The 25,166-nt window shown below is 33.8% G+C and overlaps 1 protein-coding gene across 3 annotated transcripts in view; it reads left to right on the top strand.

The window, feature by feature from the left end:
- Cdh12 (cadherin 12) overlaps positions 1–25,166 on the top strand; it is a 1,114,520-nt gene that overhangs the window by 758,894 nt on the left and 330,460 nt on the right. The window contains exons 4-5 of one of the 3 annotated variants that reach the window (XM_029469980.2): positions 117–199; positions 2,920–3,324. In XM_029469980.2, coding sequence (XP_029325840.1) covers positions 3,094–3,324 — 231 coding nt within the window. In that variant the 5' untranslated portion in view covers positions 117–199; positions 2,920–3,093. Of the gene's footprint in view, positions 1–116; positions 200–2,919; positions 3,325–25,166 lie in introns of those variants that run through there. The other 2 variants (XM_029469979.2, XM_085831367.1) reach the window with 2 other exon arrangements.

Below are 25,166 nucleotides of genomic sequence, written 5' to 3'. Positions count from 1 at the left end.
CTACCATCCCTCCCTCCCTCTTCCTCTCCCTCCCTCTGTCCCTTCCTCACTAGTTCTCCCTCTTGGAACTCACTGATTTGACTTTGTGCTACTGATATGTTTATGGATATGAGTAGACTCTCAGGGGCTGTCTTTCTGAGGAATCCTGACTCTCTTTCCCAAAATAGCCATCATTGGATCTGTATCTCATCAGTTAGAGGTGAGACTTTATAGCTTTCTACTTTAAGATAAAAAGACAACTACTCTGACAGGAGAGATGTATCTTAGGACAGCCAGCCAAGCTAAGAAAAAGAGAACAAGGAAGCAGGAAAACATAGGGAATGGACAAAACAAATTATAATGGTAGTGTGTGTAGTAAAGTCTGAAAGGAACAAGAGAGATTCATGTCTGAGGTCAGCAGCACTGTGTTCCTCTCTGGACTTTTCTGAAATTCTAGTATATGTGAACCTCGTGATAATATATAGCATTCTATTTTGTCTAAAGGACAAAATTGCAATCATGATTTCTTATAAAATACTTTTCAGCTTAGCAAATTCAATTTGAAAATATATGAGAGAAATATGTGTTTTAGCCACTGCCAACAAGTAAAAACTAGAAGCAAATGTTCACTGAATTTCTGGTGAATATGATCATAGACATGATGCAGTTTATGCTAGATATTAATTGTGAATGTTAAGCTTAAAATTATTATATAGAAGCTGAAGGCATAGCTTCGGATTATCCTACATTTTAAGCAGTACTATCCAACGGAAAGTAGCATAAGCCATAAATGTGAGCTGTGTACCTAATTTTAATGTTCTAGTTACTAAAATAGCAAATGTAAACAAGAGTATATCTATCTCTATAACTGTATATGTATATGTGTTTGTATATGTATATATATATATATATATATGTGTGTGTGTGTGTGTGTGTGTGTGTGTGTGTGTATCTGTGTGTCTGTGTGTGTGTGTGTACATGCGCACACGCATATGTCTGTGTATGTGAGTGAATGTATCTAAATAAGAGTCACATTGTGTTAACATGTAATAAGCAATTGTAGTGACATATTGCATAGCATATATTGTGTATGAAGTAATTTTAAAAAGGGTTAATATTTTGATAACTGCTTCCTAAATTTCAAACAAGCAGCCTAATTAATGCAAGTGGTTGCCGTATTGGATTGGATAATATGTCAGCATTATATGAACATTTTCTTGTTCAGAATTGAAAGAGTTGGTAAGATACTAATAATTTTGAATTTGTCAAGCCAAAGAGTCACAATTATATATTACACAAAATACCACATCCTGCTTAAGTTTTTGCTTTCAGAAGTGCCCATGTAGAATGTACTCAGAGGAGGTCTCTAGAGCACTGTCCACCACATGCTTAATCTCATTCATAGTAACCGGTTACTATAGCAAATGTTTAAATTAGAACATTTATGAAGAGTATTTTTGACAGCATGGAATGATCCATAATTGAATAAGTTTGGAGCTGAATTACAGCTGACAGGCTGACAAAATTCTATGTATGTATGTATGTATGTATGTATGTATGTATATATGTATCTATCTATCTATCTATCTATCTATCTATCTATCTGTGTATCCATCTACCTATCTCTGTGTCTATCACTACACTGGCTAGTGCAAACACTTTGCTACAGAAAGCACCTTTTACCAGAATGTGCTATATAGATTTTTAAATTGATATAATTTGGTCTCTGTTACTTTTTTCAATTTATAATCCTCCTGTTTCCTCCTTAACTGAAGCAAAAGATTGTGTCATCTTTAATATCAATGCTTACATGTTGTAGTTATCCAAACAGTACTGTATTCCTTATTTCTGTGTATTCCTGAAGCACAGGACTTCCCATTTTGGTTACATTGTCTGGTCATGGAGCTACCCATCTCATAGATAGCCATGCAGAAGGATGAACTTCAAATGCTACTCTAACTCAGCAACTCATTATCCTTCCCCCTAACACTGAGGTTACAGCACAGATATGCCACAAGAATCTTCATGAAGGACTCGGGGTTATAAACACTTGTCCTTATACTCACCCAGTTAATTTTACTTACGAAACATTTCCTATTACTCAAAATGCTTACTATGATAAAAGTATACAAGCTCCTTGCACTTAAATGCATAATTCAACAGGACTCTATTTTTCCCTGTTAGACATGCAATATATATGAAACAATTCCCATACATTCACTGGTTTTTGTTTACAAAGAATAGAAAAACCTTTAAAAAAATATATACATATATATGGTGTAACCTGTTAATTATTTCCATTGCAGAAATACCATTCTTTTTGTTTGTTTGTTTGTTTGTTTTTGATTTATCTTCAAACTTGATGGAATAATCTTTTCAATTTTCTGACTTTAAGAGTATTTCAATTCTTTTATCTCAATTGTCTGTTTTCAACCGTTGTCTATTTAGCCATGACAAAAACGTCTTGTGAATGCTTGAAGACTTTTTACATTATCATTCCTTGTTATGAAAATACATGGGCCGTGTCTGTTGCCTACTAGAAGGAACACTTGAGCTGCTTTAAATTTCAAACTCACGTGATAGCTATGCAGAAACAATGATACCCATGCAGAAGATGAAGTACAAATGCTACCCTAACTCAGCAATTCATTCTTATAATATCATTTTCTTCCCTCTTTAGGGTGATCAATTAATATAAATTATACTAATCTTGTTTAAAATACACCCTTTTCTTCATTGTAATGGAAAATTTTAAGTATGCATAAAATTTGAGGTAATTAATCTAAACTGTAATAGGTTGAAGAGGATCAACCATACACCAAGTAATTAATTTAGCATTCTTTCTGTTTTTATAAACATTAGCAGATGTAACAATATTTTGTATGAAAGTCACCCTGAGGTTTCATACAATTAATGTATGTTTGTTTATCTATTTTGTAGGTCTCCTTAGATGGAATGTCATAAACCAGAAACTTCCAAAGCATCAATGTGTGAATTCCTGTCCCTGCACTAAAAGAGAAAGCCCAGTGATCAGACACCTCAACCCTGGATCCCACGACTCTCCATTAAATACCGGAGTATTTATTACTCTTCTGTAGGAGAAAGCCTTTGCCAATGCTTACAAGGAACTCTTTATACCTGCTTCTCTGGATCCTGTTTGATGGAGGTCTCCTAACACCACTTCAGCCACAGCCCCAACAGACTTTAGCCACAGAACCAAAAGAAAATGTTATCCACCTTTCGGGGAGACGATCCCATTTCCAACGAGTTAAACGTGGCTGGGTATGGAATCAGTTTTTTGTGCTGGAAGAGTACATGGGCTCCGAACCTCAATATGTGGGGAAGGTAATGCCATGTTTTTTTTGACAACCACTTGGTAGGAAGGGGGAGTAAAGAGTGTGTATTGTGTATGGATGTTTTGCACAGGAGTTGAACAAACCAGTGACTAGACCACTGTAATTGAAATCCAACAGACTTGGTTTCTCTTCCTGACTCTGGCCTTGGTAAGCTTTACAATATCCCATTTCCTCTCTTTGCTTCTATTTTCAAATTCTCCCAATATTTTGATAAAAGTAGTTTATATTTTCATTTCCACTTTTGAGGACAAAAAATTAAAATTCTTATACTACATTAAGCATTATAGGCATAGTGCATTATTGTTCACAGACAGCCTGTAGTTTCTGTCCATTTCCAGGTTCAAGGGCAAATCTCCACATATAAATACTATCATTGGTATGCTTTCAGAATCTTACTATGTCTCTAATGCTTTCCCTTTAAAATGTAACAACTATATACAGTTTATTTTTAATATGTTTGTAGTATCTTGCTTATGCCTCAGCAATAGTTCTCTAAACCTTATTGATTGATTGATTGATTGATTGATTGATTGATTGATTGTATGTGTGCCTCTGTCTGAACATAAGTATCAAAGAATATATGTAGTGGCCAGAGAACACTTTGGGTGAACCTACTGTCTCAGTAAACTGTAGGTTCTGGGATCAAACACAGCTCACCCTGCTTGGCAGTACTCTTGTTACACCCTCAGTCTTGTTTGTACAGTACTTCTTTTTATCGACTTTTTTTGGTCCAGGAACAATTTTACTAGAGTTTAAAAGAAAAACACCCTAAGGCAGACAAGCAGTAAATCTCATCAACTGTGTCATTGCCCAGAAAAGAAGAGTCGAGGAGAGAAGAATAATAAAGATAAACAAAACAAGGCAGCACAACAAAAAGTGTCATGCTTTTGAGCTGATGACACAGACGTCTGCCACATGGCAACAGATGGTCACGTGCCTCTAGTGAAGAGTGTAGAGGCCTTAAGAATCAGAGAAAGGATTGCTATGTTCTGAACAGCACAGTCAACAAGAGACAGGAAATATAAACAAACAAACAAACAAAACAAAACAAACAAACAAACAAACACCCTTTTGACCTTCTGAGAAAAATGGGAAAACTCAGTCAAATTTTATTCACCCTTAGATTTAATTATGGGGATGGAGCTAGGGGGCAGAATTAGCCTAGCTGTCTCCCTAGCATGTCGTATACTGAGCACACTTTCCTCCTTATATATATAAAAGTTCCCTCCTTCCTAAAGGGTAATTCATATTCCCATTATCAAAAGATTTTCCAGAAAAATAGAATATTAGATCTTCACCCCCACTGGAGATTCAGTCATTGGCTACCATACTTTCCTTTAGTGAATCTTGAATGATTTCTAAAATCCCTGCTTAAGAAGAAATAACTCTAAAGTTCTTTATGACTGTGGAGAATTCATACAAAGCATTTTTACAACAAAAGTCTAGAAACTGTATAAATATTTCCCTTTACTTTTATTTGCTACAATTTTACCCATTTCTGAATATACAGAAAGTATGTTTTTTAAACACACACACACACACACACAAAACCCAAAAAACAAAACAAACAAAAACTTCGATTGTATGAATTGTTTATTTAAAAAGCTGTTAACTTGATTTTAATTTTGATACTAGTATAATTACATTGCTTTCTTTGCCAACTCTCTATGTTGTCCCTCCCTTCATCTCAAATTTGTGGGTTCTTTCTCATTGGTTATTAATAATACACACAAACATATACCGATAAACACACACATGTAAATAAATGTATAAATATATGAATGCAACATGCTGATAGAAAGGCATGAACTTAGGTTAACATGTAACTATAAACAGAAGTTGCAAGAGAAGCAACAGAGCAATTCAGAACTAAGTATAGAAGTCATGATAGTTGATCATTATTTACGCTAAGCATTATGAAAACCCAGAAGCTGGGCAGACCATAAAAGATTGATGAACCAGGTGGTGGGACACTGACAACAAAGAGTCCAATTCAGAATGAGTTACTGTCAGTGCTTACATTAGCTCTAACCACAAATCTCTCTTATACACTCTTGAGGAAATAGCTCAAATGCACTACCCTGAATATAGTGCATATAGTGTCTGCTTTTCTGATCCCTCAATGTTATCAAAGGGTAAGATAATTCCATCTGGTTTAATTTTTTGTTCATTTAATAAGGTTCGAAATTCAGAGTAATGACAGAAGAGTATACCTTTCCAACTCTACTCCACAGACATCAACTACTATAGCTCTGTATATGTTTATTGTCATTGCCTGAAATTTCCATTATAGTCTTTTGTTTTTGACTAAGTCAGATATATAGCCTTTAATTATAATAACTGTAGGTGATACAGTAAATGCTTTTAGACAAATTTTATGTTGTCTTTGTACAGGTTCATTTCCTCTTCCAATGACTACAAATGAAATCAATCTAGGGATGTAGTTTTGAAATTTTTCCTTAATATTTTAGAATTTTATCTTTGGAACTTTTATGACTAAAGGATACATTATTTATAAATAGGATTTTTTAAAATGTAGGTTTAATATTTAGTCTATTGCATCTAAATATTACCATTTTCTACTGGTATGAGACCTCACATTGGTAATAGGTACACATAGTTTTCATGCCAAGATGCATTTCTAATGCAATGAAACAATAGTTACCTAGATTTCTTAAAAACAAAACAAAACAAAAAAATTAAAGTTTAAATAACCCTGTGTTGATGTTCTTGGATTTGGGAATAGAATTATGACAACATAGAAACTAATTGAAGGCATTGTATGCATGTGTGTAAACAGACATAAATTGCCACAGACCCCCTGGGTCCCTTTGTCTGCATGGAATGGGTCTCTGGGGCAGGTGGGCATGGCCTCGGTGGGTGACAGACAGATCAATACGTGAGATTGTTTAGAATCTGAATGTTTTGTCAGGTCAAGCATCAAACTTTTTATACCAAAGAAATAACAAGAAACCAGGCAAAATAAAATCCACCAAGTTACAGTGACACAATACAAAAGGAATGTATATATACATCAAAAGAAGGTGGGGACCAGGCTGCTGCCACAAAAGAAGGGAGCCAGGTGTAAACTAGTTAAACCCACCATCAGGGGTTCTGCACTAGCAGACCTTTTCATGAATACTGCAATACCCCAACACCCTATTTCCTGGGTCTACAGAAGAATTCACCAATTTGCTTCTAATATGTAATGAAGCCTGTACTGAAGATTTCTATCTCAGTGGGATTCTCTGGCTCTTTCATGGTAGTCCCTTGATTGGGTGTGATTTGCTACTGTCCTTAGTAGACCAGCTCTGAGCTACTGGCTCCATCTTTTGTAAGGCTTAATTAGTTACTGAATAGGTTAACTTCCTTACTGCATTCTTACAGGATTCTAAGCTCGCAGGCTTCTGGGACCTTTGAACAATGGGAAGACATAATTATAACAGAATTTAATCTTAAAAGGCATTTATAATAAAATATTAAAAGAGAGCTCATAGATCCATACACCAGAGTAACAAGGGAATAGAGTATGAGTATATGGGTAAATGAGAACACCAAAGCTCCAGGAGGTGAGTTTCCTTGACACTCTTTTCCTCCTTGAGTGCTTACAGACTCTTTTTCAGCCTGACAAGGAGACCCAACTGGAGGACGTGGCAATAAGTATATTTACATTCTTTCTCTTTCTAAAAACAGCTTTGAGATTGCTTATAAAAAGATTAATTATATATATAATATATATACAATATTATATAATAAATAAATATATATAAATATATTATATATATAATAAGAAAAACATAAATGAAAAATATGATCATCAGATGTCTTCCATTGGAAATCACATCTTAGGAGAGATAATTAGTTTAATTTATCTATACTCAAAAAATGGCCTCATGTAATCTCATAAAGTGAAAAGCTTGCATCGTTTAGATGTCATTATAAAAAAAGCATCGATAATTTTAGATTTTAATATTGGAAGATACTAAGGTTGGCACATATTCAAGGACAGTTATATAATGGCATTACATTATGATGAATATTAGTGTATCTCTATTTGAAGAAAATAGAGGAATATCCAATGCAAATGACAGTCATTTCCACAAAATAAGGTTTTGTTTTAGTAAAATACTCAAGCTGAATCTAAGATTTTATATATTTTTTTGTAATTTAATATATACTTTAACTGAAAATACAGTCTGCAGTTTTATCAATTAAAGCACAAGAAAAAAAGAAAGGAAAGTAATAAAATCAAGAAACTATGAGCAAATGCACATTAACCAATAATTACTTGGATTTGCCCAAGTTGAAGTAACTGCATGTCTATAAAACTGTTTTGACAGAGCCTTGGCGTATGCTTCTAGAAACTACTGTTCATTTATTTTTACAGAAATTACTGACTTGTCATTTTAACAACTGGATGGGCTACAACTAACAGTATTTCCTCAAATTTTATTTTCTAAAAGAAATATACAAAATTAAATCACATGTAGGCTATGCTTTCAGATCCATCACCATTTCGTGAAAAATTGTTGATGTAGAATGCATTATCACTTGAGACAATATTAAGCCATGTGAGGATAAATGGAAATTTGAAGGTCCCCAGGTTGCAATTATAATAGGTAAATTTATTAAATGCTTCCTTTGGGCACTATTTTAATTGCTTTAATAGATAAACTTGCATAACCTTCAAAATAGAATTATGAAGATTTTTATTAGTATCTGCATTTTAAACATAAGAAAACTAGGGCTTTAAAAATAAAGTAATGTCAACAGACAACAAATTATAAAACTATGTATTAAGTCAAATAATCAAACTTCATTGCAGTAAAAAATATCTTTTTCTCAAGTGATAAAATTTTAATAATTTTCTGTCAGGACAATGGACAGATTTTATTTTATTTTTTGAGATTGTTTTGATACTGGATAGGATGTGATTAGATACATAACATTGAGGAATTCAAGAAAGGCTTCACAGATGTGAGAGAACCTGGGATGAGGCTTAAGAATTTGTTTATTTATTTTTTCACAATGGGTGGAATGTGAGAAGCTTTTGTAAGACCTCAGCCTTCAAAGACCATATTCATCCTAGTACCCTATTTTAGTGCTCCTGGAGTATAAACCTAATTTTTAAAAATATGAAGTCACAGATCATAATAGTGTTCAATTTTTGTATCTAGGTAGGTAGTATTATGCTCAGAAGGATCATGTTTGGAGGATCAACGTCTATAGAATACCATTTAAAATTATGACTTAACAAAGTCATAAATATACCTAACATGACACAGCTATCCTACATACAAGAACAGATGCATTAGCCTTTGCCTCAGAAGACTATGTAAATTACACTTTCTTGTAACAGACAACAAAGGCTGATGAGGCTGATTCCCTATTGATGAAATTGTAAACCAAAAAAGTTACTGTAGATGTCACTGAGGAATAACTTCCCCAAAGCTAAAAATAGGACTATCACATTACTAGTTAATATTCCTCCTTGACATGTCTCCCAAAGACCCAATGTCCTACTGCAAAGACACTTGTTCAGCCTTGTTTATTGTCACTTTATTCATAATAGCTGGGAAATGGAATCAGTCTTCAACTCATGAATAGGTAGTGAAAATGTGGTATGTATTCACAATGGAATTATACTAAGAGTAATAGAACGAAGTTTATACATAGATAAACCTCAAAAATAATATATAGATTGAGTTAAACCAGACTCAGTCAGAAACACTGAATGTTTTTTCTTGTTATGTGCCATAGGTCTAAATCTTTATATGGGAGTGTATATAATCTGGAATAACCACTGAACATGGGCAAGTAAAGATGAACTAAGTGGGAATGGTGGCAGAAGGATCTCTAGACAGGGGACCAGTAGGGGAAAGGGGCAAAAACAACAACAGGAGATGGGGCATTAAAAGCAGAGAGAGGATAATACAAAGGAATAGGGAGAGATTAATTACTCTAAAGATTTTTGAAAAAAGCGGTAGGGAAACAACATCTCATGTTTATTAAAAAATAGTTTTATTGCATATATATTTATATGTGCATATTTATATAAATTTATTTTAATAGTATTATGAAACATGGGGCCCAGTGCTCTTTCCAAGGAAAACCCCAGTGATAAAAATAACAAAATTCATTGGAGTTGTTGATCAGAGGAGTCAAGACACTCCAAAAACAATGTAGGGTATTGCTACTGCTATTACTACCTCTTAGAACTTGAAGTTAAAACCGTACTGCCTATAACATCACACTTGACAGACACAGGACTTGAAGGAATTGAGCTGAACCTGAACTGGAAGAATCCTCCCTGAAAATTAGATCTCATAGTATAACAAGATGATATAAAAGCTACCAAGGGAGGAAAGAATTCAATATTTCTACCAAGATATAAAGATGGTGGCTCATAGCAATGACCAGAACCAGAAGATAGGACCAATAAGTAAGTAAAAGTGTAAATAAAGCAATTTTATCTTGGGATTAACCAACATCAGACTTATAGAGCTAAAGCAGTCCCAGTAGGAGGAAATTAATGTCTGGTACTTTAAACCTAGAAAACTGACTACTTATTGCTGGGAATGGCATGGACTTTAAAGAATAGCCTACTACTGTCATTGCCCTAAATAATTATAACTTCAACTATAATCTATTATACAAATTTTAATCCTGTATATTTATACCTAAAGATAAATGCAGCCTTACCTCTCTTTAAAGAATGTTTTTTGTGCAACAGGTGGATATACTATTACAGAAACTCATAACAATAAAATTTCAGAGAAAAAAAAGTGACTGTGTTTTGTTCAATCCCAATAGATTCATCTACAAGGCAATCTGCACACCCAGGGCTTAGGGAGCATAACAAAACTAGAGATTAAAAAAAATGGTAAGCATGAAGAATCAGGAACTCTGCTTCCAGATAGCATGTTTTACACATGTCAGTGCTCTTTGTATATTACATCTCTCATCAATGTGGTCTAAAAAACACTCGTAAATGTACACCAATTTATATGTAATCTTTGATTGAAGAAATTTCATAAAGTCCCATCCTTGGATGAAGAGCTAAAGAACTCATTGGCTGCTGAGAAAAGGAGAATTTTTCTTCCATAGAGATTACATCCTCTATAAATTATCCAATCCCAGACAGTCAGCCTTAAAACATAAGTATGAATTACATTTAGTGTATGTATTAGGAATAGAAGGGATATAGATCAGAATATACACCAATTTTGTTGATCATAATGCAATACTGTATGCACTTTACAGTATGCTTGATCAAAAAACCATAATTTGCTCTAGGGAGACAATTGTGGATCTCTGTATAATCTTATATCTATTGAAAAAAACATTTGTGAAGAGGATATGATGAGGGCTGGAAGATGAACTGATCTGTGGTTATCAACTTGTAAATTTAGTGAACAGCCCAACGCACACTTTATGCAGAACTACCTCCCCTGGATAAGTGTAACTTATCTCTCTTTATATCAAATTAGAGGCCATCACAGAAAACCACAACTGGAAACACTGTAAAGAATAACAGCCCAACAGATAAAGTTATATCACTGTTATTGCATCTCTGACTAGGGAACATAGGAGAAGAGGTTGTAGAAAAAATGTAGGGGAAGAATATCTTTAAATCTGTTATAGGACAGGATCTCTTAGGAATGCCTGTGCAATCAAGACTGGGATGGCAATATTGATGGGCATGTTACTGTGAAAGGGGGAAATTTTCACTTAGTCAAAGAACTAGTAACTTCAAGGAAAGGAAAATTTCATTTCTGAGACCACATATACACACACACAGACATGCATTCACACATGCACATGTACACACACATGCCTACATGCACACAGACATGCATGGTAAGTACATTCCATGCCATTCTTTTGGTCAGAAAACATCACAAGGAACAGTATTATTTTAGCTGAGATGTTTCATTACTCTCGAAATGCCTAGAGATTTCAATTATGTAGAAGTCTTTTGACCATTTGCCACCTTTATATCATATCCTATTCATAGATAAATTATTAAAAGTATAGAATATGTGCTACCTTTGATTCTCAATATTCAATCAGCAAAACATTATCTGTATATGAGGTATCATGTTGCCTAATAAAGGAAAATATGATCAAAATATCTGTGAACTTTATTAACATACAGAAGTTGGGAATTAATACACTCAAAAGAGAGGATAGTAGGTTTAGTCAGTAGGCCTTACAATCCAGAAGCAAACTGCTAATTTAGTTATTTTCCCACAGTACTAAAACATGCATTTTCTATATAAATAGCTTAGGCCAGGTACCAGGGGATATGCTAATTGTTCTAGCAATGAAATCACATCTGGTACAGTTGCTACAATTGGAATCACCACCTGGTTAAGTTTATGATAATCCATTGTCATTATCCAAAACCCATCTGTCTTCTCCACAGGCCAAACAGGAAAGTTGAATGGGGATCTGATCACCAGCCCCATGTCTTTCAAGTCCTTGTTGATAGTATTAATCATTGTAAGCCCTGTAGGAACTCACCCATACTAATGGTTTGCACTTTACCTTTCTCACCATAGTAGCACTTGCTCCGTGGATCAGGCAAGTCATTTGGAGATCCTATTATCCTCCAAGGCTAATTATTTCAATGGTAAATTTTAGATTGGAAGAGTGAGTAGATTAGAAAGGGGTGGGAACAATAGTAACAGCCATGTAATAGACGAGTTAAGCTCCATTTATCACCTAAGCTTCATGAGCTCTGTGTTCTTTAGAGAACAGAGTAGCAATTTGGCTCTTTTATAATTAATATACCTTCATAGCCATTTTCTGTCACTCAAATGGTAGATGACATTTTGTTGTTGTTGGAAGTATATACAATTATGGTACTAAAGGACTACAGGTCACTTTGGAGAGAGTTGAGAATGACTAGTAATGTAAATATATAGGTATACAATATGGTTCTTCGTCAAATGGCCTCAGACATCATTTCATTCAATAAGTTTTGAGACTGAAAGAGTGCCAAGTGCAACAAAATTATGATATCGACGGCTCTTCATTTTAAGCCTTTTATGTCTTTTATTTTTTGGATTTCTTTTGTTTTTGTTTTGTTTTGTTTTCAGTTTACATACACATTTCTTAGCTATATGAGTCAAATAAGAAATTAAAGTTATTTATGTTAGTATTGGTACTTTTAATATGAGCAGTATATGTTAGCTTCTTCTGTCTTGTTCCTAGGAAGAGGGTGATCACCTAGATAATGCCTAAGGTCTGACTGTCATAAAATCCCCCTGGTTCTTTTCATTAGTTACCTTTAGGGTGACAAAATAAGCTTTGTGCTCATATTGAGAATATTTCATTTTGCTCTGTCATTCAGAGATCCAATTAATCATAACCTATTCAAGTTTCCTAATCCAATCACAGTCTAAGGTCACTCTATAGAAACTGATCACTTGAACGTTGGATTTTATCTACAGAGTATGTTTCCCACAATGATAGGAAAAGGAATTTTCGGTGTCCCTCCATAGATGGGTAAATAGAAATATAAAAATTTCCCTGTAAATAACACTTTCCTTAAGCATTTAAATAATTTTCTCTTCAATAAACCAAGGCAAGTCAGCATATTACATTCATTTTAATTGGGTAATATTTTATTGCATGTTTCATTCAAGGAAGGATGTAAAAAAATCAGAATTCAAACTTTACAACATAGAGAATTAAATGCAGACTTTCTGCTAACTGTCCCAGTGCTAGTAGATTCATTTTATCATCTTTATTTTCGATTCCCCAGTATTCTACACTTGCAGTATCTTAATAAACCCATATGTATTCTTCATAATTTTATGCATATAAATTAAAAAAAACAGTTCTTTTGGTGCCTCTTGTGAATGGCATATTACTTTTTACCTTTAGAAGTAAAGTGGGTCATAACTCCACTAACAGAACTAGAATCAAAGAAGTAGTGAGTTAGAAACTCAGCAGTCATGCCAATAAACTGCTTGAGGGGAGGCCATTACCATTCCCTTAGGCAATGCAGGTTAATTTCTTCATGTGAAGTACAGAGGCTAGTTCTACTGGGAAAGAAGCCTCATCAAACTTTAGGAACTCAATGTTCTCAGATTCATTGGGTCTCCTCTCTCATCTCCACTCTAACACTGTGAGTCCCACTTCTGGCCAGTCATAACTCTTCTTTATAAGAAGACACTGTCATGTTGAAAACTCAATTTGAGTTTCAGTTTAGTCAATAAGGATAACATTAGAGTTATGTTGGTTTGTTTTTCTTGTTTGTTTCTTGTTTTTTGCTTTTTAGCATACACACACACACACACACACACACATATACACACATGAGGATATAATGGGGAACTTTTACGAAGGAAGAATTGCAGGTCGTAGATGACTATTGAGCTGGAAACCAGTTTCTTCGGTGCATCATATTTTTTTCCTTTGCCTAACCATGTGAATTTTAAATCAATCAGTTTTACTATGATTACTAGTTTAAGACGTGTGCTTTAGTGATACATAGTAGATGGCTGTCTAGACCCTTATCTTTGGAGCCTGGTAGAGATTATCTTGATGCTGTTGCCAATTTACCCTGTCAACAAACTCTGAGTGCTAGCTAGGATGAGACTCAGACAAAACAGATGCTTAAATATAACAACAGCAGCAGAAAACTATTTTCAGAACCTCAGACACAAACCAGAATCTTATCCTCAATTCTGTTTCTTGAGAAACTTTTTTTTATAACAACACCTGGGGAGTTAAGATACTTCACAAAATTAGACAAAAAGAGTGAATAATGTGGAGGGTGAGGGGTGAGAGAGAAAGTGAAAGAGAGGAGGAGGAGGAGCGAGAAGAGAGATAGAGGAGAGAGAAGAGAAAGAGAGGAGAGAGAGAGAGAGAGAGAGAGAGAGAGAGAGAGAGAGAGAGAGAGAGAAGAGGAGGGGAGGGGAGGGGAGGGGAGGGGAGGAGGGGAGAGGAGAGGAGAAAGAGAAGAGAAGAGAAGAGAAGAGAAGAGAAGAGAAGAGAAGAGAAGAGAAGAGAAGAGAAGAGAAGAGAAGAGAAGAGAAGAGAGAAGAGAAAGAGAGAGGGAGAGCTGGAAAATGAAAAACTGAAATGCATGGGGTAAGACAATAGGTTAAAAGCCCAGGAAAAAAAATTACATTTTTTCCCAGCACCATATATTCTTTCTTGTTCTTAGGAACAATCAACTTTTTATTAGATATTCTAACAGATTAGGTATGGCCCAGACACATGAAGAAGGGTAATTTCTTTAACTCAATCACATATATTGCCTTATTTTCACTAAAGTACAAAAATCATAGAAACATGCAAAATACTATCAGAGAAAACAATATATTTGGAGCAATGTAATTGACACACATATTCCAAGAACAAGTCACTGAAATAATGAAAGATGGTTTATTAATCTGCTAGGAAAAAAATGAAGGTTTACTAATCACACTTAAAGTCATTCATACTGGGAAATCAGCTCTCCCTTTTGGGATTCATAGTTTTAATCCTAAAATAATTGAAGAACAAAGTAAAACAGAAATTCCAGAATAATTTTATTACTGTTTTAAAGACCACTCCTCAGCTGGCCATGATGGTACACACCTTTAACGGCAGTGCTCAGGAACTGGAAGAAGGTATATCTCTCTGGGTTTAAGGCCTGTGAAGTTTACATAGTGAGACACTATCTCAAAATAAATTTAAAAAAAACAGGAAGAACAACAATTTTAAAAACTAAACAAAAGTGACAAGTAAGAAAGAGGAGAAAATCCCAAGGTGGGCAGCAGAGAAAGACAAAAATTCCCATAGAGCCAAGTCAGCATGAAGATGAGACAAGTGGTGTACATCGTGCCACAAGGGGGAAAGGGGGCCTTAGGGAAAGAAAAAAGAAATCTCAAAATGTTAGGGAAAGAAGTAGAAACATGCAATGAAAACATTACACTTTTCTGAATATGTAATGCAGGAAGGTAGGCAGATTTGTAAAGCCACAAGAATGTGACTATGTAAACTATTGTATTAGAGAGAAAGAACTCTGTGAAGGAAAAGTACATTATCTTGATACAGGCTAATTAGTCCCCCTATCTCTTTAGCAGGGCTTAGGATGAGTCTATCTTCCTGGAGTGTCATTATGCCTTTGTAACGTAGTCCTATATCTGTCCAAGGAAATGTTAGGTTTCAAAAGAGAACAGTGGTTTTCATTCTATTGAGGGAAAATATTTATCCTTCTTAAGCCTTTACTGCAACTGTGACAAAGGTGACCTTTAAAAAAAATTAACTTGGAAAATTCAGCTTCAACATGAGGCTTTTCTTCTGCTTCAAAAGCCAAGGTAAGAGACTTTCTTCTCTCCTTATGGACTGCTTAGGTGGTGTAGACAAAAATGTACTAAAATGGAGAAGGCTATCAGTAGACAATGGACCAGTGAACACTAATGTTCCCATGAGCTACTGTAGTGCTTACAATATTCATCATGATAACAGAAGAGAAAAGGAGTGTTTTGTCTTTGTTTGATTTTTGGTGTGTTTGTTTGTTGTTGTTGGTGGTGGTGGTGGTGGTGGTGGTGATGGTGATGGTGGTGGTAGTGGTGGTGATGGTGGTGGTGGTGGTGGTGGTGGTGGATTTTTTGGAGCTCCTATTTTCAGAAGTGCAAAATCTATTATAATAGGAAAACCACAGGGTGTGGCAGCAGCTAAGGGAGCTTGAATGTGTGGTAGAAACTATTCACATCATATACGCAGGGAACAGAGAAAGCAAGCTGAAAAGTTCATCCAAAAGAGTGGGGTGGGATGGGGACTAAAATCTTTGATGGCTTTTTCATAGTGGCTTACTTTTGCCCACCAAGTGCCACTTCCGTAAGTTTTCACAGTCCACAAAATAACAACACACACTGGGGAATAATCTTTGAAAACATGATCTTAGAGGAGACAATTCAGTTGTAAATTTTGGTGACTATCAATAAAAAAAATGCATTCATGAACTTTCTCAGCATTGTGATTAGTGTATGTCATAATGCCTGAATAACTACCGTGATCTTTAAATGAGTGTGGAATCTGTAAGTTTCTCAGTGAATAATAATGAAAAACATACACAGGAAGTTGTCACATGTAGAAAGCCAAGGCAGCTCATTAGAATGATTATAACTGTTTAAGCTTCAGATTGGTTAAAAATAAGACAGATGGACATTATCTTATGTTAATAGAAATGACCTCATTAAAATAGTTTGTCATTTTAAATTCTTCTTTAAATGAACAGTTAATAACAGAAAGACTCTTTATAGCCCTAACAGCAAAAAAAATTAAGTAAGAAATTATATTCATGTAAGTACAATCCAATTTACAGGGATTGATATTTTTCAGCTGCATTTTGACTTTCTTGATTCCTCAGACATACTGTTTTATGAGGAGCTCACAATGTGGCTTATATTGTTATTTTGACTCCTAATGAATGAGCTCTTACCATCAGAGAGATTCCTGTTCATCAAAGATTCAAGGTTCATAATACCAACTCAGTCTTCACAGAAGTGTGTCTCAAGCTATGTCTAAAGTGCTACACCACTGGCATTCAGATATAATGGTTTTGATAGAAATGAAAAACTCCCATTTAAATTCAAAATGCACATAAAAGGAAGCTTTGGCATTACTTGATTATTTCAAACCTCATACTTGACTCCTACATCACTTATGTACCTATGAAGCTTTGCAATCTATTAGAGTGTTCTAACAAAAAAGAAAAAAGGAAAGAAAACATTTCAATCTTTGCTGATACCAAAAAGGCTTACTCTGTTCATCACAACATCTTTAGCTACCTGCTATTTCTGCAGCAAATCTCAGAAAGAATCACTTTGGCTGCCGTTGTTCAGTCTTTTTAGATAAGCCTGATATTTACGTAAATCTCACGACTCTTAAACCTATTTTTAAATTGTATGATCTATCTCAGTTTGAGGCTATCAATTAAATAAGTATATTTGTATATGATGGGAAAGCATTACTCTTAAGTAGAAAACTGATTGAGATATAAACATAATATTAACAGTATGCTAAATTTCCATTCAAATATTTGATATGCATTTTATGCTATGTCATCTCTTCAACAATTATGTTTTGCTAATAGCACGATAGCTATTTCATGATAGGTATACCACAATAGTTCAATATATTCTATGCTTTAATTGAGTTGTCAGGACCATGAATAAAAATAATCACTTGTCACTAAATGTAACATTTCAAAAAATATGGAAAACATTAAATTTGGGAATTGTAGCTTTTCTTTCTTTAAATTTCTACTTTGCTCTACTCTGCTTATCTCCTACTCTTTTTTCATTTCACTAAGAGAAAAAAAAATGTAGTTCCATCTTTTTTCTTCTCCCTCTACCTCCATGTTACTTATAAATGCCTGGCTTCTGTTAATTAAAATCCAGAATACCTATTTTTTCTATTTCAAAGTCATATATTAATGGGCTACATGAAACAATTAAGCTTGTGTGAGTCAACTTATATGGTGACTAAGAGAGTGTGGTATCAAAAATCACAGAGTATTATTGGTAGAGAAGATACATTAAGTACATTTGAAACAATGTAAAAAGTACAGCTGATAGGCTTATGTTTCTGTGTGCAATGTATCCATGTGCACATGAGCATACCATTTATAAAGAAAATTCTCTAAAATATCATGGGGGGGTTAAAAAATAACATTCCTTTCTACATACTTGTGCTGTTGAAATTCTATATTGTGCCAAGTGGCAAGAGGTAAGTCATGTGGTTTGGGGAAATCCAGGAAAGCCCACCAGCAGAAGAGAATATTGAGAAGTAGTAAACATTGTAGTGAAATGATTAATAGTCATTGGATATCATTGAATGTATATGCTGTAGTTATACCACTCAGGCAAACACAAACATTAAAAGACTGCTCACCCTTGACTCAGAACCTTCCAAAAGGAAAAAAAAAAAAAAAATATATATATATATATATATATATATATATATATATATATATATGTATATGTTCTTGAGCCCTGAAGGATTAGAGGATAGTTAAATAGGTTTCTATGCTTATGATGCATGATAGTTTTTTATTTTATCAATAGTGAATGAAAATAATTATTCTATGATATGATATTTCTAATGGGATAGAATATTTGTATCATCCACAGATATTGACTAATGCCTTTACTATATAATGTAAAACTGCAATCAGCTTATAAGAGGCTTAGACACACATTCTTTATTAAAGCGTGTGACTGTCCTTTAACATTGCTTCATTCTATCCGTGACCAATAATATTGTCACTCACTGTCTTATGAATGTTTGTAGAAGATATGAGATTCCTGAGTCTGATTCATCATTTTTATTATAACAGGAAAAATAGAGTCTGTTTCAACTGCCATATGGAAAAAAGAAAGAAACAAAAGCAGCCAAGATGGATTCCAGTACATGCTCAGAGGACCATTATATAAAACCTCTGAGAATTCTTCCCTTAGTTTTGGAAGGGGCACTGTCTATAATTTACTGGAGAGTAGGCATGAATTATCATTGTTAGGAAATGGGGTTTCTGATTATTCAAGAATGGGTTTTCTATACAAAATTTTCATAAATATGTGCAATCTATAAGATATTACTTAAATTTCATAATATATTTTGACATCTCTACACAACAGTGCAAGCATTTTAAATAACTTCTTACCAAAAGTGACTTGCTTAGGAGGTAGTGAAAGGAGAATTCTCCTCTTCATTTTTCAATGTTTTTCTAAGGAACAAAGTATCATTTACACTCACTACACATTCTCCATTGTGTACTTTAGACTTATATTAAAGGATTGAAACTCAATATAAGAAAATATATTTCAAATATATTTTGGAAATACTTAAATAAGTATAGGCAATTGTGTATACACTTGAGTGTATTGAACTAGGAAATATTGACTTGTCTTTCAGTTATTGGATATAAATAACTACTCAGATTAATACAGCCACACTATAATTCTGTTGATAGTTCAATTCATTGATTATATATTGGAGCTGCATTTTCCAAGATAAATATGATTTAGCAGTAAGGATCTATGGAACAAAATTTCTTATTGTTTAGCGTTGTTGAATTTTGAAATGATATAAGCAGTTTCAAAATATTTCTGCATTTTTATAATAGGCTTAGTCATTGAATACAAGGAATTCAAGCTTGTAAGTCAAGATTCCTTTTTCAAATGATTACAATGTTAACTCTAAAATGATACTCTCCCAGGATGTGGTAACAATGAAAATACAAATGTCTTTTCTATTGACCATTAATTCAAAGCACTAAAATGATGTCCTGTATTTATGGTAGCACCTACTTTTTAATTATGATTCAAATACCTTTAAAGCCAACCTTCAAAAACTGGTGTGATATTTTAAAAAACCAATATAATATATAAGAGGAAAAATGTATACCTTAAGGCTTAAAATCAATCACAAAGCAGCAAGTTATTAATTATACCATTCTGCCACTATACAGCTAAATTCTCTTTGATTAAAGTTTTAAGCATCAAGCTGGGCAGCTTCAAAACATATCTTTCTTATTCATGCTATGATCATGATCAGACAGTTCCTCAAACACTCTTGATTGTTTCACAGCCCTCTACTAATAAAGATGTGGATGCCTGCATCTACAGTACTCTATTGCACCAGAAGCAGTATATATATATATATATATATATATATATATATATATATAAAAACTAATAATAATTCAAAACGTGTTGAATGGTTGTAAAACCATTTATTTTTTAAAGAGCAGCAACAATCGCTTTTTATGCACTTAAACATTTCCTTTAGAACACATTTAAAGAGAATCACCCTCTCCCATTCCTTCCCCTCCCACTTACTTTTCTTCCACTCTACCCTTTCCTACCCATTTTCCCTCATTCATAGAAAAATGATTTTCTATGAAAACATATGGTAGACTATAATCTGATATAACAAACTAAAATTACAACATGGGCATTGTTTATGCCTATATGCCGAGGGAGTCTGAGGTAAGAACCAAATGAATTAGAAATATTATAGGGTAAAGAGTGCAGCACTTACTGAGGGGAGAGAAAGTAATTTAAACATGCAGACAAAACCACATCACATATTTTTTACCAAAGCCACAAAACCTGTCAATATCTAATTAAAGACTTCTAAAAATACCGAAATATGTTTCCAGGAGCCACATATCACCATATAGCTACTCTTGTTTATATTTTACATGACTTTTTCACACTGATGAGAAATTCTATAGTTATGATAAAATCTATGGATCATAAAGCCTGAATTATTTACTATGTGATATTTTAAGAGAAAATGTTGACTTGAGGAAATAAAAGCATATCCACCTTAGAAATGAGGACAATCATGTATGGATGTTAAAATCTGCCCTCTCTTTCCTGTCCCTAACTCTAAGGACTTGGGATTCTGAGCATCATGGACTTGGACTTCCTATTTTTGCTGAGAAGGAAATACAGGTGTGATGGTTTGTTGTGTTGAATTACCACACTACTCCTATATACTCACTGTTCAGGATGGGCAATGAAAGGAAATCTTAGTTATTATGGAGATTATTAAGTCCATAAGTGATAGATGCAGCATTTAACCTAAGGATCAACTAAGAGACTACACTATTCTCGCTCCATTTACTTTACTCATCATAGAACGTTATAATTCTGGATAAACTGAGAATTTGAACTTCACAGGAGATATGTCGGCCCTTCAGAGTACACTCTTCACTCACTGCAACCAAATAATCCTTCAAGAACTGTCAAAGTCTACAGAAGCAGCTAATGATGCAGGTTTTCAATTATTTGTTTTATTTGCTTTAAGTTTTGGAAATTCACGACATTGCCTAGGCTGGCCTTCTCTTCATGGACCTCCTATCTCACCGTCTCCCATACTTGGGATTATACCTTTTAGTTTTTATTATACCTTTACCTTCGTACCTTTTAGTTTCATGGTTCTAAGGCTCTGTAAACAAACCCATGTCCATCGCATTTTTCCTTTACTAAACTCTATCTATAAAATTGAAGTAATTTTATTGTATAATATCGGGACTATCATCATAAAGGTCATAGTTAGGGTAAATATTCCTTTCCACCAGAGATTGAGCTTGCTTCTTCAGGTTTGATGCAGTATTAACAAAACTAAAATATCAACTGTAGAAAACTGGCACAGTAACAAAGAACTATTAGTCTTTGCAATGGAGAATAATCACCTATTTGAAAGAGTTTATCTTTCTTTGGTTGGCTTAAATATTTTGTTTTTATATTTGCTTTCCTTATATACATTATATCACTGTGAAGATGAAGTTTGCAATAAAATATATGTGTGTGTGTGTGTCTTCAATTAAAATTACTGTTATAGAAGATATCATCATGGAGCAGTTAAATTCTGTCAATAGAAGTGTTACTTATACTTCTATTTGTATATATAAACATGATAATTTGACTAGCCTTTAAGGTTTTCCTTCTCTTAATTAGAATATCTACAAATATACATTTAATAAAATATCAAACTTTATTTGTCATTGGTACAAAGTGTATATATTTAATATCATTAAATCATCATTTTATTATTTTGAAATATATTCATTGACATAATTCAGAGTCCCTCTTTATTTTTATGAACTTTATTTTCTAGTGAATTTTCTAATGAATTATATTAGTGAATAGATACCGAGTGAAAACTTTGTGATCAAATAATTAAGAGCAGTTACCAAGTTAATTAGTTAATTGAGTAGAAAAATCATCTAATTCAATTAGGAAAGATAATTAGTTACATTCACAATTATGCATACTCCTAATATATTCATCTGCCTAAGGGAGTATTGCAAGAACAAATAAGATTTTAATAATGGAAAAGAGAAGATGTTTGAGAAATTTGGCTTAAGAGTGAAATATAAACTTACATAAGGAGGTAAACTTAATACTCTCAATGCTGAAATCAGCTTATAGGAGGCTCTTACTCAGTTTTAGACTTCAGTAGTACAGATCTACAAAAGCAGGTTACTCTCTTTCTTACTGTTTGAAGACCATTAGAAAGCTAGCTTCAGTGTGCCATCTGAGTCGAATGGGCGAGCTTGTCCTGGTATACTGTAGCTATCATGGATATGTATTCTTAGTGGTTGCGTCTGGCAGGGTGAGAGATACTGAGTGAAACTGAATTTATATCATCCAAGGTCTACGGGGTATTGGAAAATATGTCTTTGCCACTTCTCCTAGTCTAGTGTTGGTCTTCATGATTAAACGTGGGTATTATTTTCTGAACTGGTTCATTTGACTAGGATGTAGGTGATTTGTGATATAAGAGTAAATTTATTTTTACTATCAAATAATGCAGATCAGATGGTGCTTTATGTGGCGAAAGTGATGTGTAGATCACGCAGAAAGCTGCTTGGAGCTCATATGACATGACCCCAGTATTAGAATTCTATAAACTCATACAAGTTACACAAGTGGGGAATTTTTTACCCACTACCAGGCTGCACACTTCAGTATCAAATTCATCAAAAAATACCACCATTTTTTTCATAATATTGGCTTTGATATCATGTTTTCCAGATAATTAATGTAGCTGTCCCTTAGGTGTTCTCTCTCTGTCACCCTTTGACCAAGCAGATATACCAAATACTTTTGCCATTTTTAATCGTTTTAGTAGCTTCTATACATCTGCCAGAAAAATATTTATTTCATTTGGCTGTCTTCCCAAGAAACAGCCACATAAAAGATAAGAGTGATTTAATTTTGTCATTATAAACTAAACTTGGGCAGATCTTCAAAAAATATCTTCTTATGGAAATTTTCTGGAAATTTTATATCAGGAGAAAAACCTCTTTAGCAAAATTAAGTTAGTTTTCTCTATTAGATATCTTCAGAATTTATAAAACCTCTGTAAATGTAACTTATATTCATCTGATGTAATTGCTATCTCAGATGCATATTACCTCGGTCCACTAACGTAGGCATAGTCCTGGAAGCTTCTGATTTCCATACAATCTAATCTAAACCCAGAATCTTTTCAGACTCTGAGACTTGCCATTGAATAAGCTACTGTTCCCTAATTCTTTCTGAACTTTGGTTGGCTGATTCAAATAAGCTATTCTACCTCAAACTCTTCTCCAAGCTGACTGACTCAATCTCACTTCCCTCTAGGACTCTTCTGATTTGCTCTCCATGGCCTCCAACTACCTTGGGCAATATGTTTTCATCTCTGGCTCTTTCTCATTCTCTGTCTCTTCTGTCTTCTTCACCTGTGTCTAGCTTGTTTTCTGTACAATTGTCCCAGGAAAACTGCCTCTTTCTGCACTGCCCGTTCTTTTTTTTTTTTTTTTTTCATTTTTTATTAGGTATTTAGCTCATTTTTAAAATTTTTAATATTTTTTATTACATATTTTCCTCAATTACATTTCCAATGCTATCCCAAAAGTCCCCCATACCCCCCCCCCCGCCCATTCTTATAGTCTCACTTTCCTCTCTATTCTCATGAGAGTTGGGCATATCCTATTCTGTCAAATCTTTCTCGGTTTATTACTTTGCCACTCAATTAGAAATCTCCTTCAAACTTCCATGCTTCCTTCTACAAGGTAACTTTACCTTCATTGTTTGGGGTTAAAGATGTATTTCAAGAATGTGTTGTATTCCAGACAGAAGGATTAAAACTGTGTGGGAAGGATTGAGTCACATCACAACAAGAAAGTGTTCATTTCACTAAAACAAAACAAAACAAAACAACAACAAAACAAAACAAAACAGCAACAAAAACCCTACAATCTCACAGTTATCAGTGTGTTCAAATATCCTGCAACAAATCTGTTCCTAGGAAATTCTTTTTTGATAAATAATTATGTGAAAACTTAGGAAGGATCAGAAGTATGTGTGTGTGCTGAAGGACAGAGATAACAAGATATAAACTCCAACTTTAGTATAATCATCACATTCATAATTAGTACTTTATCATGTATATGTGAAAAATATTAAGACCCTGTTCCATTAAGCACTTAGCACTTTGATGAGTGTTATCCTTGTCACTTTATGATAAGGATTAAACTATGGAAGAATATGGAAATTCTTAAATTTGTCAGAAGTAAGACTTGAGATCAGGGCATTGAGGTCTAAGGCTAAGTTTCTCTGGTTATGCAGCTAGAATAGCAAGTACCCTGAAACAAAGATATACCTGCATAGGCAGGAAATTGTCTCACAGTGGTTAATATGCTTTCTGACACATCAAGCATTTTACCAGACAGGAAAGCATGCTCCCAAATGGCAGAGCTGGTGGTAAAATTTCTGGAGATTCATGTAGCACCACACATAGTATGCTTGCTTGAAGAAATTATAAAGATGAATGTTAAATGGATTTAACTTAAGATAGGTTAATTCAATTCATGAAGAACAACATTACAATTATTAAACTATTAGACCAATAAAGACTGATGTTGTTTCTATTTCACTGTAAACAAAGAGCTTTAAATAGTAACACTTATGTCATAGTACTCCAAATAATTCTAGTTAAATTAGAAATGCAGACTGCAAATTTCAACAAACTATTTTTCACTTAGGTGAAATGATAATTTTTAAAATAATATTTTTCTTAAATGAAACATAGAATAAAATAAAGTAATATGTGCATTACAAGAATTCTATCTTCAAATTTTTATAAAAAATACATAGTTATCTGTAATTCTTGTTGTGGTGTAATAGATGATGAATACAGTGGTTTATTTCTGAAAAAATTTAAGCACTTGGCATCCTCTTCTTGAAGCCTGATGCTATTTTGTTGTAAGATGGTTTACCAATTTTATAATGAAAATTTAAAACAAACTTTGAGAAAATTAATCCT

The sequence above is a fragment of the Mus caroli genome, unplaced genomic scaffold, assembly GCF_978045245.1.
Source record: "Mus caroli unplaced genomic scaffold, Mus_caroli_1 scaffold_16, whole genome shotgun sequence".
In the NCBI taxonomy this organism is placed as follows: domain Eukaryota; kingdom Metazoa; phylum Chordata; class Mammalia; order Rodentia; family Muridae; genus Mus; species Mus caroli.
The sequence above is the reverse complement of the archived record's forward strand: the minus strand, read 5'-3'. Positions and strand labels throughout refer to the sequence as shown.